The 16,646-nt window shown below is 39.7% G+C and overlaps 1 protein-coding gene across 1 annotated transcript; it reads left to right on the top strand.

Moving 5' to 3' along the window:
• The first annotated feature begins 4,254 nt into the window (after window positions 1–4,254).
• tmem151ba (transmembrane protein 151Ba) lies at window positions 4,255–16,111 on the top strand. The gene is made up of 2 exons (XM_042391051.1): window positions 4,255–5,754; window positions 10,362–16,111. Exons 1-2 carry the CDS (start codon window positions 5,671–5,673, stop codon window positions 11,802–11,804), a joined length of 1,527 nt encoding a protein of 508 aa, XP_042246985.1. The 5' UTR covers window positions 4,255–5,670; the 3' UTR covers window positions 11,805–16,111.
• The last annotated feature ends 535 nt before the right edge of the window (window positions 16,112–16,646 follow it).

Raw genomic sequence — 16,646 nt, 5'->3', positions numbered from 1 at the left:
CATCCATTCATTGTAGACAGCCTAACCCAAACCCTAACTTAAACCTAACCTCAATTCACACCTTAACCCTAACCCCTAACCAGGACCTCAGAAATGACGTTTTGCCTCATTAGGACTGGGCTTTGGTCCCCATGAGGACTATTGGTCCCGACAAGGTCGGTGTTTATACCAGAAAAGGTCCCCAAAAGGTAACAAAAACGCACGCGCACACACACACACACACACACACACACACACACACACACACACACACACACACACACACACACACACACACACACACACACACACACACACACACACACACACACACACACAGACAGAGAAAACGCTGGTTAAACAGGAAGTGATGCTTCAAAATAAAAAAGGAGTGTTTGGATTGTCTCATCACAGCTTATAGGCTTTTTCAATCAACTGTAAGCACCAAAGTGTGATTTTACACACAAAACGCTTCTAATTGTTCTATTTAAATAATTGTTAGAGGCCAGAAGAAGCAAAATTATTCATCATACCACAAGAAAATGTGTACAAATATGTGCAGCATATTTTTTTTGTTGTTTCCTAAGTGTAAATGACCTTTAGTATGGCCCAGCATCTTCCAAGAATTTGTTGTTTTTCATTCATCTTATAAGTATTTCCTTAAAGTTATGTTATTATTTGTCCTGTTGTTTTAAATTTTAAGGTTAGGGCTTTTATTTTGAAGGAGTCTTGCCGGTAAGAGAAGCACTCTGTGTAATATCAAAGAACTTATATTGATACTCTTTTATAGTATATCGTTAAAGGTGGAAAAAAAACAATGTATAGACCAATAAAAAAGTAATCCCTCAATCATCACATATGACTCACTAGAAGTGTGTGGCTGAGTATTTATCTGCAGATAAAAGACTCGTCCTCTGCCTCTATTTTCTTATTTTTTTAAAATTATTTTGCTGTGTTCAGGACGCTTCTGGGCATCCACCTTTGGGCAGTGGGTGTGTAGCCCCCAGCCAATAACAGCACACAAGGTGTGAGGTCGGGACTGGTAGCGTAGTGACCAGGTTAGATCACTGTCTCTCTCCTCTGCTCTGCTCTGCTCTCTGTCTCTGTGTCATGGATGTATAAAGAACTGCAGGTCTGTGGGTCTGCTTGACCGAGAGCGGGGCTGAGCTGCACACACGCAGAGCGGAGAGGCCACATCAGACAGGATGAGGCTGCATTCACACACAAAATCTGGCAATGCTTCACCTTCCCGCAGGGTTGTGTGGAGGTGTGGGTGTGTTCATTTGTGCTTCAAAACATAACCACCGTGAAACAATCAGAAAATAATGTTTTATTTGTCTGATTCACGGCTTTGTTCTGGCCAGCACCACTCGCTCTCTTCATTCACTCTCTAGCTCACTCAACTACCACTGCTCTCTTGCTCACTCGCTCAGCCAGGGAAGGGCCAACTTTGAATGTTGTGTGTTTACAAACACCAACCAACAAATCCTGCGTAGTATACATTTAAGTGTGTCTGCCAAATGTCAGAAAATGCCTGCTATTTTGTTTGTTTAGCACTTGGCTGATAAGGGCACATGGTTTGTTATTATTTTGTTTCATGTGGTGTTTAATGTTTAGTCATATTTTGGTGATTTTCTACAGTTTTGCAAAGTTTTATGCTAGTGTGTTTAGGCTAGCAAGACTGCTATATTAGCACAATGCAAGGCAGTTCTGTCAGTCTTAAAGGGGCAGTTGTCATCTCGGTAGAGTTTGCTTGCTAGTATAAAGAAATGCAGAATTATTTCTGTGTTTTGCAGTAACTGTGCTACATAAGGTTAAAGCTGCACATGTGACATAAAAATGACTAAATATTTTATTTTAAATATGCTTACCTATAGAACTCTATTAGAGAACACTAAGCTAACAGGGGTTAAAAAGGTGATATTTAATGATTGGAATATAAATTGTGATTTATTTTCAGTCAGAGGTTAATAATAAATGATTTTAGTTTCGTTGAATAATGTAAGGCTATAATGCAATAAGCCTATTAGCAGTGTGAAAAGATGGTAATATTTTTTTTTGTTTCCTTTCATAGCTCTTATGTTCAAGGTGTGTTCCTGGTTTTCATGGTGCTACAGTATCATCTGTTTGCTCATAAGTTAACACTTTGTCAGCCGTCAGTTGAAGAGTTTGACCATCATTCCACAGATTTGTTTGTGAGCCTTTGTAGAGGTCCTGACCTCCCAGTTGGAAACCACAGCTTTACATCAAAACTATTGTGTATCCTTTCTTACATAAATAATCTAATAATGACATGACAGTTTAACCTTTTTCCTTCTCATAATAAAATCTTGTTGCTCAGTCAAATTCTGCAACAAAATTCTGTAGGGCTGCACCCAACAATAATTTTTATTATCAATTAATCTGTCGATTATTTTCTCGATTAATTGATTAGTTATTTGGTCTATGAAATGTCATAAAATGGTGAAAAATGTTGATCACTGTTTCCCAAAGTCCAAGATGATGTCTTCAAATGTCCCAACCAACAACAACCAAAGATACTCAGTTAACTTTCATAGAGGACTAAAGAAATCAGAAAATATTCACATTTGAGAAGCTGGAATCAGAGAATTAGGACATTTTTATCTTAAAAAATTACTCCAAACAATTAATTGATTATAGGAATAGTTAGCGATTAATTTAATAGTCAGCAACTAATTGTCGCAGCCCTACAATCCAGGCAATAATTGGTTTGCTGTGAGTTGTGTAATGCATCATAGTAAAAATCTTACAATGTTTTTATCTTAAGTGCAGAAATCTCGAACCAGTCATAATGAAACCTAAAGTTTCTGGACGCTGTCTGTTAAAATGACACAATTTCATTACAAACACAAGTCTTTACTTTTGTTTCTTAAGTCTGATTCAAGTCAAACTCTCAGGTCTACAGTTCTGGTAAATTAGTTCCCCTAAATACCAACAACAATCTGCTTCTCCCTTAAACTTCCCTTCCCTTCATTGTATGACACACTTCCAGCACATGTGGGTTTTATTGTTAAACTCATGACCAGTAATTTTCTTCACAGTAACAGGCTTTTCACTCGTTATTATTATTCAAGGGATTTGAGGGCTTTCTGAGAAGCTGCAGAACTTGAACCTGGCTGACGTAAATCTAGTCCAGTATGCTATTAACTCATGTCTGTGATTGACTGCAGTGTAAATCTGAACTTTGACATACAGCATTTCATAACTCCACAATGTGCTTAAAGGTTTTGCATAGTTGTGTGGCAGCTTTATAACAATCAAACAATAACTTAACTTATGTCAGTCAGTAAGGGACAAATGTTCCTATGTTTCCAGTGGTGTCTGTCTTTTGCCATCGACTACAAGATAACACATATCAGCAGAGTTTAAAGTAGTCATTTTTGACCTCTCAAAGGTTCAAGAATAACCCAGCTATCATTTCTTGTTTCCTTTTCCATCCTGAAAATGCTTGTTGTGGTTTGGCCTTTAGAGGGCTCACTTACACAGCTACTGCGTTCTGCTTTGGGAGGAAGGCCAGATTCATCATAAATACAGTATATAAAACAATAGTGACGGTCATAGAGAAGCTTTTACCGCTGCCAAGAGCCGCCATCTGTTTTCATGTCATCTACTGTTATGTTTACTTATTCCATTTCATGCCAGCAGTCCAGTCCAACGTCCATACTGTGGGCTATGATAAACAAGGGCTTGTGTGCATTGTGAGGTAAAGGATTCCTTTATAAAATATACTGTTTAAAAAGTAGACAAAGAAAGAATGAAACATACTATACAGTCTTATATTTCTTATATTCTTTGTTGTATGTTAATCTATAAAATTACATTAGGACAGAATTTCCTTTGCATTCTCATAAAGACACTTGGAACAGTGCTATTTGTTTCTGTTTGACCATCTGGTCACAGGTGGGTGAGTCACATCAAGTCAACTCAGATAAACACTGAATCTATATTTCAACTAATCCCAAATTGCAGCTTCTTGTACCTGTTTTATATCAGGAGTTTAGGTCTCTTGTGTAGGCTGTCTGTGGTGCACTGTGCAGGTAACGGTTCATTGACCAAATTTAAGTGTTTCCATAAATATGTCTTGTGTTGCTCAAACAGGAACATTCTACTTTATGTTTACTATCAATACCATCAGGATCTTTTTATAAACTTCATTTGTGATGCATGAAAAGATAAGTAGAAGTTGGTTTCCGCTGATAGCGTATCTCCAGAAGACCATGCAAACTTGACTTGCAGTAACCAATCTTAAAGATATCTTACTGCAAGTCAGTTGACAGTTTACAATTTTGAAGAGGATAATGGCATGAAGAATTATGTCTGTGACAAAATGGAAACATGAAAAATGTAAAATAAAACGAATACAGCAAATAATCAGAGTTCAAGTGGAAAGAATGAAGCACACAAAATGCTCCAAATACAGAATGTAAACAACATGGTGGTAGGCTTTGTATGAATTTCATTGTTATGGTTATTTTACATTAAGATCAGTGCACCCTTGAATTCCCATCACCAATAACATAAATATTACTAAAAGAAAAACATACTTCCACTTTCAACTTTCAGTACTTGAATATTGTATAACCCGGATGATGTACAGTTTTTAAGTCAATCAACCAAACATGAAAGAAAGAGTCAGGCTCAAACATTTTCTCTGTATTCTCATTGTAAATTATTGAGTGCTTACAATATAAAATGTGTTAATTCTTTGTCTCAATGCAATTTCCATAGCAACAATACACAAATAATGGCCTTAAAACATTATTAAGTTTATTCTGGATCTTGTCTACTGAGTATCATCTGGTCACATAAAGTTTATCCAACAATTCTGAACATGTTAAACATCACAAGCTTAACAACATTGTTGCAGGCCTACTCCTACCTGTATAGTGTGTCTGTGGTGCTTAATAGTGAATTTACTGTGGAGTTTTAATCTATATTGGCTTATTTTCCTGTAAGGTTATGATGTTAAATTTCTGCACTAACCCGCCATCTTTATCATAAGACACTACTGTATATTTCTACTTTTAACACCTTTGAAAATGGGTATAATCATGATTGGACCACACAGGCAAGATCATGCAGCTAATAGGATGCAGGGGGTGGGTTCTTCTGTGCAGCACCGCCTCTCTGTGTGTTGTTCTGATACTTGAACAGGGATGTGTGTGTGTGTGTGTGTGTGTGTGTGTGCGTGTGTGTGTGTGTGTGTATGCGTGTGTGTTATTTACATCGTGGTGTCTGGGTGGCTGCTCACACGTGCCGCTGCCTGCCTCCTTTGTCCTGTTCACAGCTCCACTTGCTGCCATGGGCACTGCCTGCAGACAGAACTGACTGTCGCCTTTGCCATTTCCTAACATTGCATCTCTTGCAGCAGCAGCAGCAGCAGCAGCAATCATCAGCATCTAGTCATTGCATCGCGGGAGGAGTCTCAGTCTATTTCTTGCGCGTTTTTTCCGAGGCACAATGACCGGATTCCCGCAGGCTGTACCCAGCGACGAAAGCCCACCTGGAAGATGCTGGGATCATGCATCTTTTGACTATTTCCGTTCGGCTGCATTGGTTTCCTTTGGATGATGCCCACAAGGGTTCTCGGAGTGTTTATGTTTCACCCTGACTTGGAAAACCCCCATCCCATCAGGAGATCCATGCACCGGTTTTTGCACCGTTGTCATCATGTCCCCAGCATCGGCTGCAACGGCCAGTGAGAGCAGCACCACCACTGTCCCCGAAGAGGAGCCGGACAGCCCCCGAGAGGAGGTGAGGACATTGTTTTCACTGTGCAGGCTAATTTCTAACCCAAATGCCTCTCAGCCTTTAATTAGTGTGATATATTTCGTTGAGATCACAGTGGAATAATCTCACTAGAATAATCAGATTGTTGCAGATTTGGGTTTGATTGGTATGGAATAACAACCAGAAAATAAACGGGATTTCTTTGGTTATTACAACTGTATTAATGGATTTATATGCAATACTAATACATGAACCTGTGCGTCCAAGCGCGCACTCCGGAGTGTGAACGTGCGCAGATGTACTCCTGTATGTCTCCCTCCAGACAAGTGGTTTACAAAATGGGATTCAGGGACCTCTTGTGGATCCTGGGAAACGGATCCTCAGCAAAACAAGAGTACCGTCACTGTTACAATGAGAGGATTTGAGGCTGTTTTGCTCACATGTTTCCATACAGTAATTTACTCACATTTAAAGTCCTCAGGAACAGGATCTAGTACCTCCAGACAATTAGTGTAACACTGTATGTTGCTGTCTTGATCCTCAGACTGTATTGACACATATAGCCATATTTTCAAAAAAAACATACAGCACATTTTTCCTACATATAGAAATTAGGATTATTATTCATTAACTGTCTTCTGACTGGTTTTGATACAGTATCATCACTCTAGATTTCCTCCTTACCCCAGTTAAAACTTCCAACCCCCATAAAACAGCATGTTGGACAAGTTACATATCCATTACACAAGAGGGTTTTTATATAACCTAGCTGGTCTTATTATGTCAAGAGAAAGTGTCCATGAGTGTGAGAGGCACTTAGTTAAAGGCACCACAGTGGCTTTATGAAGTCTTGAAGGTTCTGTCTGGAACATTTGTTTTCTAAAATATTGATTGCATTTCCGAACAGGCTGTTCTGTGGATTTTAATCCTTTTCTAAACAACAGCTTTCCTTCAAAATGTAGTGCTTTTTTTATTTTAGACATTTGATGTTAAAGCCCATATTCTGTCAATGTAAGTGTCATTATCTGATCTACAGCTGACTCATAGTGGTTCATGCACAAGATTGTAAACCACAAAAAGAAATTAGGTAACTAATGCACACTCCGGATGTATATCACCAGATAACATAAATTAAAGACTGTGATTTCTTATTCTCTACATATTTAGCCTATAGCCCATTTTGTATTTGTATTCTGGTGGACGAGACATTTCAGAACAAATATCTCTTCTTTGTTTGGTCAACACCTTCCCCAATATGAAAAAACAAGCCCACACAATTGCAACCAAATGTCAAAAATAATATCTGAGCCTCCAGCTGACTAAATCTCAGAGGGCTTTTTCTTTTATCTGATACCATAATTGTGATAAATAAACATCTATGTTGGTCCAGGTAGCTTTATATCCACACAGACCATATTAAACTCACACTTTAAACATTATTATTTTTCTCCAATAAGGTCAGTGCAGCTGCTTGAATAATTTTCTTGATATTTACTTCTGAATCCAAAATACTCGTGCTTTCCTTTGTTTTTGTGTTCTCCTCTCTCATCTGCATTGGGCGTCACTGCATGACAAATGCATAAGATATTCTCTCCCTCTGTATTCTTAATAAGTAGAGGTCCCTCTCTCCATTTAGTCAGGCCAGAAAAAAGCCCTTGTCTATGTATCAAAAACGTCAACACCACTGTGTTCATGTGATGAGTCACTTCCTTCCTTTTCTTCTGTCCATATAAGCCTCATGAACCGTTATGATCTCAGGCAGGGACTTTTTAATTGAAATGCCATTTGTTGTGATAAAATGATGTCGAAAATTTTGGTTTAAAGTTTCCATTAATGTAGTTACATGTTGCTTCAATCTCACTGTTACTGGTATGACATACTTCCCTATTACAATAAAAACAGAAACGATACTTAAAATCGAGGGTGAAAGTTGCTTGTAATTGTGCTTTGTGAGCTATAATTTACAAATACACAAGCTAAAATATTATTTTTGTTTCTTCCTAATGAAATACTCCAACACAAATACATAAACATTTTGTAATACATTCGACTTAAAGACTATTCCAGACAATTATTATGCAGACGGATGTTTTCTGCTCCACGACTGCTCATCATTATTGTTTCTGCTTAAACAGAGGTTGTAAAGTGTAACATGAGCCACAAAGTATGTCATGTTGTATTGATTATAGTTGTCAAGCGTGTACAGGATACTAGTGAGTAAATACTCCTTCTGCAGTAGTGCTCATCTCAATAGGGAATTTCAATGTTAATCCCTTTTGCCCCGTGGGGTGTAGCCTTGGGGTTGGTTGGTAAGGGATTTGGGGACCACGTGACCAAGGTGGGGACAATAATAATGGAGAAAGAAGATCTATTATTTATGCTTGTCTGTGACTCAAAGAGCACAGAGCTGACATGTTGAATTCAATACATCAATGCAGTGATGCTGGTTGTTGTGGTCACTTGTATGCAGGGGCTGACCTATGGATGGGGAGGATAAACTTCAGCTGAATCTGTGCTGCTACAGTTCAAAACACAGTAGGCCCTGCCCTGGTGTGATTTCTGTTATGCAAATTTTTTGAATGAATTTTGCTATAATCCATCCTTCCTGGGGCTTTTGAATCGCTGCCAGGTTTGTGTGGCAGCATTCCCAAAAGGCGTGACTAGCTCTTGATGCACGCACTGGGGCTTGCTGTGCCCTGAGGTGATGAAGGACGGCACCAGCTTTATGCTGCCAGAGTCAAAGGACTGCTTTTTCTAGCTGGCTTGGCATTAATGTAGGGTGTAACATCATATTATTTCTGTTATTTTACTCTTTTTCTGTTCTAGGAAATATATATATATAAAGATTATCCTCATATTTATATAAACACAGATATGTGGCCATGTGCACACCCACACACTAGTCAAATAGAAGCTCACAGTGTGCCTTACTGACAACAACATATACAGATAGATAGACAGATGGACAGATAGATAGATAGATAGATACAAGATACAAGAATATAAGACGAAAACCATACCATACACTGTAAATATAATAAAATATAAAATATAAACATGGGATAACATACATTTGATAAGTGTGCAAAGTTGTTGAAGTTTTAAAAATGCAATGAGGTAGAGTAGGAGTATAAAGATGTGCAAATTCACCATAAGCAAAGTTATTGAAAAAGCAAAACAGAGTGGAGTTTGGTTGAGACAGAAACTATAAAGCTGAGAGTTCTCTGTCAGACAGACTTGAGGTGTTGTCAGTTATTGCTTTGGGCAGGAAAGATTTCCTGTATCGGTCCTTATGACAGTGAAGCTGAACCAGACTGTTAGAGAAAGTGTCCTGCTGTCTGTCTAGTAGGTGGTGAAGGGTGGTCAGGATTATCCATAATGGATAACAGTTTGTTCAGTGTCCTCCTCTCCACCACAACTTCAAAGGTGTCTGGTTTGCAGCCAATTCTGGAGCTGGCCTTCTTAGTCAGTTTATTAAGTCTGTGGGTGTAGCCGGCTCCACCAGCAGACTACATTGAAGTTCAGTGCACTGGCCACAACAGACTGGTAGAAGATTTCCAACATCTTGCTGCACATGTTGAAGGATCTCAACTTCCTCAGCGAATAGAGTCTGTGCATCCCCTTCTTATATACAGCCTTGATGTTGGTCTTCCAGTTCAGTCTGTTGTTGATGTAGACGCCCAGGTACTTGTAGTCCTCCACATGCCAAAACCCTCTACCAGAATACTCAGGGGTTGTGTAGTCGTCTTCTTCCTTTTGAAGTTGTTTTCCTCCCACCCAACCACTGCAGAGTGATCAGAGAACTTCTGCAAGTGGTATGACCCAGACTTGTACTGAAAGTCTGAGGTATACAAGGTGAAAAGAAAGGGAGACAGCACAGTCCGCTGTGGAGACAAACTGTGGTCTGCCTGTCAGGTAGTCGGTAATCCAGGAGATGGTGGACGTGTCTACCATCATTACTTGCAGCTTCTCCCTCACTAGCAGTAGGTGGATGGTGTTGAATGCACTGGAGAAATTGAAGAATGTGATTCTCACAGTGCAACTGGTTCCATCCAGATGTGAGTGAGTTTGCTGCAGCGGGTAGATGATGGCATCGTACACTCCCAGATGAGGTTATATATATATATCATATATAAACTTAACATTGTACTTTTGCGCTAAGTCTGATGTTTTTCTTGAACTTGATTATAAGAGTGGGTGAGTTTTTTGATTATAACAAGTACTGACCAAGACATGTGCAATTGGCTCACAGCTCATGCATAAACTATGTAAAAGCACTTACAACGCAGAATATTTCCCTAAATATTTTATATGTATGAACCACTGCTTTTTTAACTGTTTCTAACTTTATACCTAACAGATATTTAGGTCATAGTTATGTTCATCAATTAAAATAGGTAGAAAGTATTAATAAAAAGTTTTATATTGAAAATATGTAAACCTTTATGTTCCTAACTGCTTTGAGGTTACATTTAACACAGAGAAATCATTTTGTTAATCAAAGTCATAGAAAATCTAATTACTTCTAAAAGGTAATACGTATATGATTTTCAACAACTGCAGTGTTTAATAAATATAAATCTGCTGTATCATTCCATTGACTTATTGTGGTTTTCTCATCCTCTGTGTAGCAGCGGCCCCAGAAACAGTCCCTGATTAAAGCCTTATGTCAGGAAACCCACTGGAAATGCCTGCTGCTGTCCCTGCTGATGTACGGCTGCGTCGGAGTCATGGCCTGGTGCCAGGTGACCAAGGTCACACACCTCTCCTTCGACAGCGCTTACAAGGGAAAGTCTATGATGTACCACGACAGTCCCTGCTCCAATGGCTACATCTACATCCCTCTGGCCTTCCTGGTCATGCTCTACGTGGTCTACCTGGTGGAGTGTTGGCACTGCTACACCAGGAACGAGCTGCAGTACAAGGTAGATCTGGAGACAGTGGCGGAGTGCAACCAGCGGATGCGGCAGGCTACTCCCTGCATCTGGTGGAAAGCCATCAGCTACCACTATGTCAGGAGGACGCGGCAAGTGACACGCTATCGCAATGGAGATGCCTACACCACCACGCAGGTCTACCATGAGAGAGTCAACACCCATGTTGCTGAGGCGGAGTTTGACTATGGGAACTGTGGGGTTAAGGACATCTCAAAGCACCTTCTGGGCCTGGAAGGCTTCCCTATCACCAGGGTGAGGTTCACTAAGTGCTTTAGCTTTGCTAATGTGGAGTCTGAAAACTCCTACCTGACCCAGCGGGCCAGGTTCTTTACAGAGAATGAAGGCCAGGATGACTACATGGAGGCCCGTGAGGGGATGCACCTGAAGAATGTAGACTTTAAGGAATATATGATTGCCTTTTCTGACCCTAATCACCTTCCCTGGTACGCATCCAACTCCACTTTCTGGGCAGCAGCTGCTTTAACCCTCTCCTGGCCTCTGCGGGTGCTGACAGAGTACCGCACTGCCTGTGTCCACTACCATGTGGAGAAGCTGTTTGGCTTCGACTATGTGCCCGTAACGCCATCTGAGGAGCGGCCGTATTGCCGACACATCCCACGAGTCAACACAATCGATAGCACAGAGCTGGAGTGGCACATCCGCTCCAACCAACAGCTGGTTCCCAGCTATTCAGAGGCAGTTCTCATGGACCTGGCCCAGCTCTCAGGGAGCTGTAATAGTTACTCCGTATGTGGTGGCTACGGTAGTTACAGGCAGAACTGTGAACGCTGCCACCGTGCCATCAGCAGCTCCTCCATCTTCTCCCGCAGCGCCCTCAGCATCTGCAACACGGGGAGCCCCCGCATCCCCTTCAGCGCCAGTCGCTTCTCACTAGGTCGGCTGTACGGCTCCAGGCGGAGCTGCTTGTGGAGGAGCAGCGGGAGCCTGAATGAGCCCTCCTGCCCCACAGAGAGCACGCGCTGTCTGTCAGGCCAGCAGACCAGCGAGGAGAACCCTCCAGCCTATCAGGACGCGCTGTACTTCCCAGTGCTCATTGTACATCGCAACGAAGGCTGCCTCAACCACGACCATCGCTCCCTGCACAGAAACGGCTCCTGCGTGGAGACGTCTCTATGACCCATTGCTGGCAGACAATACAATATAATGACACAGTAATTGGCTGAGAAACCTCTTTACAAAAGGGTTGGGCTAACATGGAATTTTGCTTGTCCCTTTTACAACTCAGTAACCTATAAGAGAGACACACAGTATGTCTGGGAAAGTCTTTACACTGTAAGTCAGGGAATAACAGACCTGATGCTCTTGATAAGACTGTTGTTTAAAATACATTGTGGCTTCAAAGGACCATCCTGCCAAAGTGTCACGTACTGTCCTACAGCATCGACTGTATAGTAAAGACAAGAGTCGAATAACCAAGTAATACCAGGGGGAATCACATCCTACTGTAAATGCCATATTTATAGATCTTAGTCACTGTCAATCTGCAAGGACATGAGTAACACTTTCTCATATTTGAAGTCTAAAATAGGTTTTGACTCAGTGGCAGCCTATGAAAATCCCAACAAAGGAAGAGATATGAGAATTAATGGATGTCTGAATGAAAAATGAAATACTGAAAAAACCCCACAGACTTACACATCATGTGAGTCATATGAGTTGGGTGAATCATGAGGGAAAATATAAAATATAAGTCTCCTTGTCAAAGCATAATTAACAAGACTAAACTGTTAAAGACCTGTCTTACAGCTCTCATGAAGTGACATGAACTTCAAATCTAAAATATAAACATCTGCATGTGAAACGTTTTGATGCTGGGTTATTTAAATCATGCTCATGGAACACCATTAAAAAAGGGAATACTATTCCTTCGTATAAAAATAAACGTCTGATGCAGATGTTGAAATATCAAGTTCGCTGAATTTGGCTTGGTTGCAATGACATTATACTTCCTGGCTTTCTAAATATAGCAACACAGTCGATGAATAATTTAGCACAGGAGGGCTAAAGGACACGAGAACATCAAACTGAATCACCAACACCTCTTCAAACGGTTTCTTAATTACAAACTGTACATTTTGTATAATTCACAGCCACATAATAAAAAGTCCCATTATATTAACAGATCAGTGTCAACTCAAGTAGTTTAAAATCTCAAAGATCCATTTAAGTTCATATTTGGCAATATTTTTATTCAGCCTACCTCTTTATTTAAGTGCCTAGCAATCAACTGTTACTGACAAGCATAAGCTACCATTTCTTAAGTCATCTCATCTCTTCCCATCAAAAAAAGTGGAATTTACACTCAAAATGGCACGTGGTATACAATCCATCATAGGAGGGAGATGTTGTATTACCTGATGGTGATGTCATTGTCAGGTCTTTTGTTGTTTAAACCACAGAAAGGTTTTAAGAATCATGTTTTTTGGATGACTTTTCTTCATAATGTAACACAGCTCTTGTGTAGCCGGCTGCCGCTGCTGATGCATATCAGAGAGACAGCCTGGCCATCAAAGACGCTGAAAATAGGCAGAGGCCTGGATTCACTACTGATAGTGTCAGATTTAATAATATAACAGGATTACTTTAAGGAACTAAAAGAAAAAAAAAAAAAACTTCTTCTCAACTGAGTGCATGCACTATCTTAGTCATGGTGAATTTTGTTAAACAGCCCAGCAGTGCACAACAAAAAATGTTTAAGGGAAACAATGATGAAAATCAGGCATGCTAGAACTTTTGAAAGAGATATTATGTAGGAAATAGCTTCCAAAATGTACCAATTCAGCCTGTTTTAACTGTATAATCCCACAGCACAACTCATCACTCAAAGTGTGCTTTATTTCTGACATTCCCTCAGCATTTATGAATAGTCTTGGAGCTATCTTAAGAGATGAAAATAAGCACAGAGCTCATTCAAGAAGATGACGTTATTAATTTACAAACCAGCCTTCATCTCACGAGACCTGCAGTGAAAAATAAACTGGCAGATCAGACTGTGGCGGATCATTTTCTGCCATTAAAAGCATTGAAATTCCCGTTAATATCAGAATCTTGCCTGCGGTCAGACATTTTTCGTGTTATTTTCTGTTATGACTTGTTTTCACAGTGATGTGACCAATTAGCCATACTCATTACATTCCATGTGTTTAGTCAAGTCTGGAGTTGTGGACTATCTATATAGCAATACTGAAGAATACGTTGGAAATAGTAGAAGTAAGTGAGACATGATAAAAAAAATACAGATGCTATCAAACCTCACATTTCATTCAACAAATAACAAAACATCCTGGGAACTGTTTGAACCTGTTTTCACAGCTCACAGGTCATCTATGCAAGCCCCTTAAACTCAGGATAGTATTCAGGGCAAGGACTCTTGCTTGTAACAACATCCTCCTTCCTGGTCCTCTGTCCTTTCACTCTAACTCATGCTACATTTTAGGACGCAGTTATGCAGGCATCTCATTTTGCCTTTTAAAGGATCAGCTGCATAATAACCGGATCATTTTCAAATGAGGGGTTTGCAACCACAGGATGTTGAACCAAACGGTCATAACTCTATTAATGTCCCCATTCCAGATAATGGAGGGAAAGATACAGAAGCAGGTCAGATATGACTGAGAAATGTTTGATATCTGATCCTCAAGTTCCTCTCCATGTTGTTGCACTAGTTACTTGTGAATCTATTACTAGTGATTGACTAAATTGGGTTGCACAATTAAATCTTAAGGAATGTTTAGCTTGCAAAGACCTTAGTAATGTGGACATTTTGTTTGTGGAAACATCTGTAGCACCTACCAAGCAATATAGTTAAGTTAACTGACAATCCTTTGTGCATGTAAGTAGGACTATTTTGTGTGGTACAACCCGTTTCAATTCAATTTCAATGCATAAAACTCCACTTATTAAACACTTGCAATATAACTAGGCCAAGTTTTTACTTACACACAGCTGGTTCAACTTGTTCCAGGTTCTGGTGTTCATGACACCTAAAGGTAACCTGTGGAGTTTTTGACCACTAGTAGCGCTATGGAGCAGTGTTTTTTTGAGTGGGCCCCCATTTTGATTGTTGTCAGCCACGCACATGAGCATCTATGTGGCGCAATACACGTCTTCACACTATTCCACTGACACGATTATGGTGATAATGTGCCAACAAAGGCAGGGAAGAAGAAGACCGCTAGCAAGTAAACATGGATGTAAACAATGCAGCCTTTTCAAAATTTTACAAGTGTTTGAAGAGGGAGGAAATGCATTCAACATGTTTGTCAGACCTCAAGGATACACACAGTGGGTTGTGGTGAGTAACACTATATACAAACAGAAACTCCACAGGGTACCTTTAAGTACTGAGATCTCTCGAAGAATGTTTGTGGTTTAATGGTGGTACACTACGCATTTCAAAAAAACCCAAAACATTTTAGCGAGATGGAACTGCATTTTTTCAAATAGCGGGAAACCAAATGAGACGCAGGGATTGAAATTCCCCCATTAATTCAATTTCTTTAGTCTGTGTTATGATTCAGAGTCATGAAGGGCTGGATCATATCCCAGCGTGCAGTGGGCTTACGTGTCCTTGTACTGTCCTGTGGGGATAAGAACTAACAGGAAACTACAAGAAGAATGTGTATTCAAATGTGCTGAAATGTCTATTTACAAGAGGAGGAGGTGCCAGATGAAGAAATTTTGGATTTTAGTCACTTAGTTACATATTGAAGTCATCACATAATTTCATTCATGATAAGCCAACAAGCCTCTCAGATGGCTTCACTGTGATATTCATACAAGTGTAAGAATAGAAAAATGTGTTTACCAGTGCAATGTTTACGTAACAACAGTGACAAAAAATCTGTTTTGGATATAGAGTTTTTGAGGCTAATACCAATATCGATGTTTGTCTAGTTTCAAACCTACTTTGGCATTTCTGTGCTGCAATTTCTTGTTACTTATCAGCCACCATATACATCAACATCTGCAATAAGCTACCAATGTATCCTGGCTGATTTATGGGTCTAGCTCTAATTTGGTGTATTCAAAGCGTTTATAAATATGACTGAAAGGTTCATGACTAGATCTTTTTCCTCCATAGACGACTGTTAACATAAAGGCTTTTGTCATGCAAAGCACTGAACCCTTTATCATGTGTATTAAGTAGATTAGGTTGTTATAATATGTACTCTTTCACTCAAGAATGCTCTGGGGCTCGTCTTTTTATATTTAAAATAAAGTTGTGGATTTTCAGGACTGTAAGGCAGAAAGGATTTGTACTGTAAATAAAATAGAGATGAGAGTGTAGAATGATTGTCAATGTGGATCTTGTGTTTAGATTAATGTGTCACACACACTTAAAGGTAACTGGAGCAGGGACATTTTTTGATGTGCAGATGTAAAATGAGTGAGTTAAGTCGCGAACAGAAATACAGTCTGTCAAAATGATTCAGGCAACGCAGCCAACAGCATCTTTGTGCTGCTTTTCATTTACTATTCTGAATGATTTTTGTCTCCCTTTAAACCCATTTTATATTTTTAAATTATACTTGATACACCTTTATTGAACTAAAACTGTTGATGATTTGACTGATATCAGATAGGGTTCACCCACACATACACAAACATAAACACATACAATATACATCTTTTTAAGGGCAGGTTGAGCGATTATTGATAGTGATGACTGATCTAAAGTGTCAGTATTCTATCATGTGTAGATTGCTGTATGTATTTGTCCACCGTGAACCTACAGAATAGCTTTGCTTCTCTTCATATGATTCTAGAGAATGACTAATGATTTTTGCAAAATGTCCAAATGGGGAAACAACATTAATTACACTAAAGATGTTTTTTGCTGCCTAGCAAAGGTGTTACACAATTAACCAGTAGATATAGATGAAAAAAATGCAAGTCTTTGTGTATTCCAACACCACCACAACGTTGCCTTGATGTTACATAAGGACTGATTACCAA

Source organism: Thunnus maccoyii, chromosome 17, assembly GCF_910596095.1.
Source record: "Thunnus maccoyii chromosome 17, fThuMac1.1, whole genome shotgun sequence".
NCBI lineage: Eukaryota > Metazoa > Chordata > Actinopteri > Scombriformes > Scombridae > Thunnus > Thunnus maccoyii.
The sequence above is the reverse complement of the archived record's forward strand: the minus strand, read 5'-3'. Positions and strand labels throughout refer to the sequence as shown.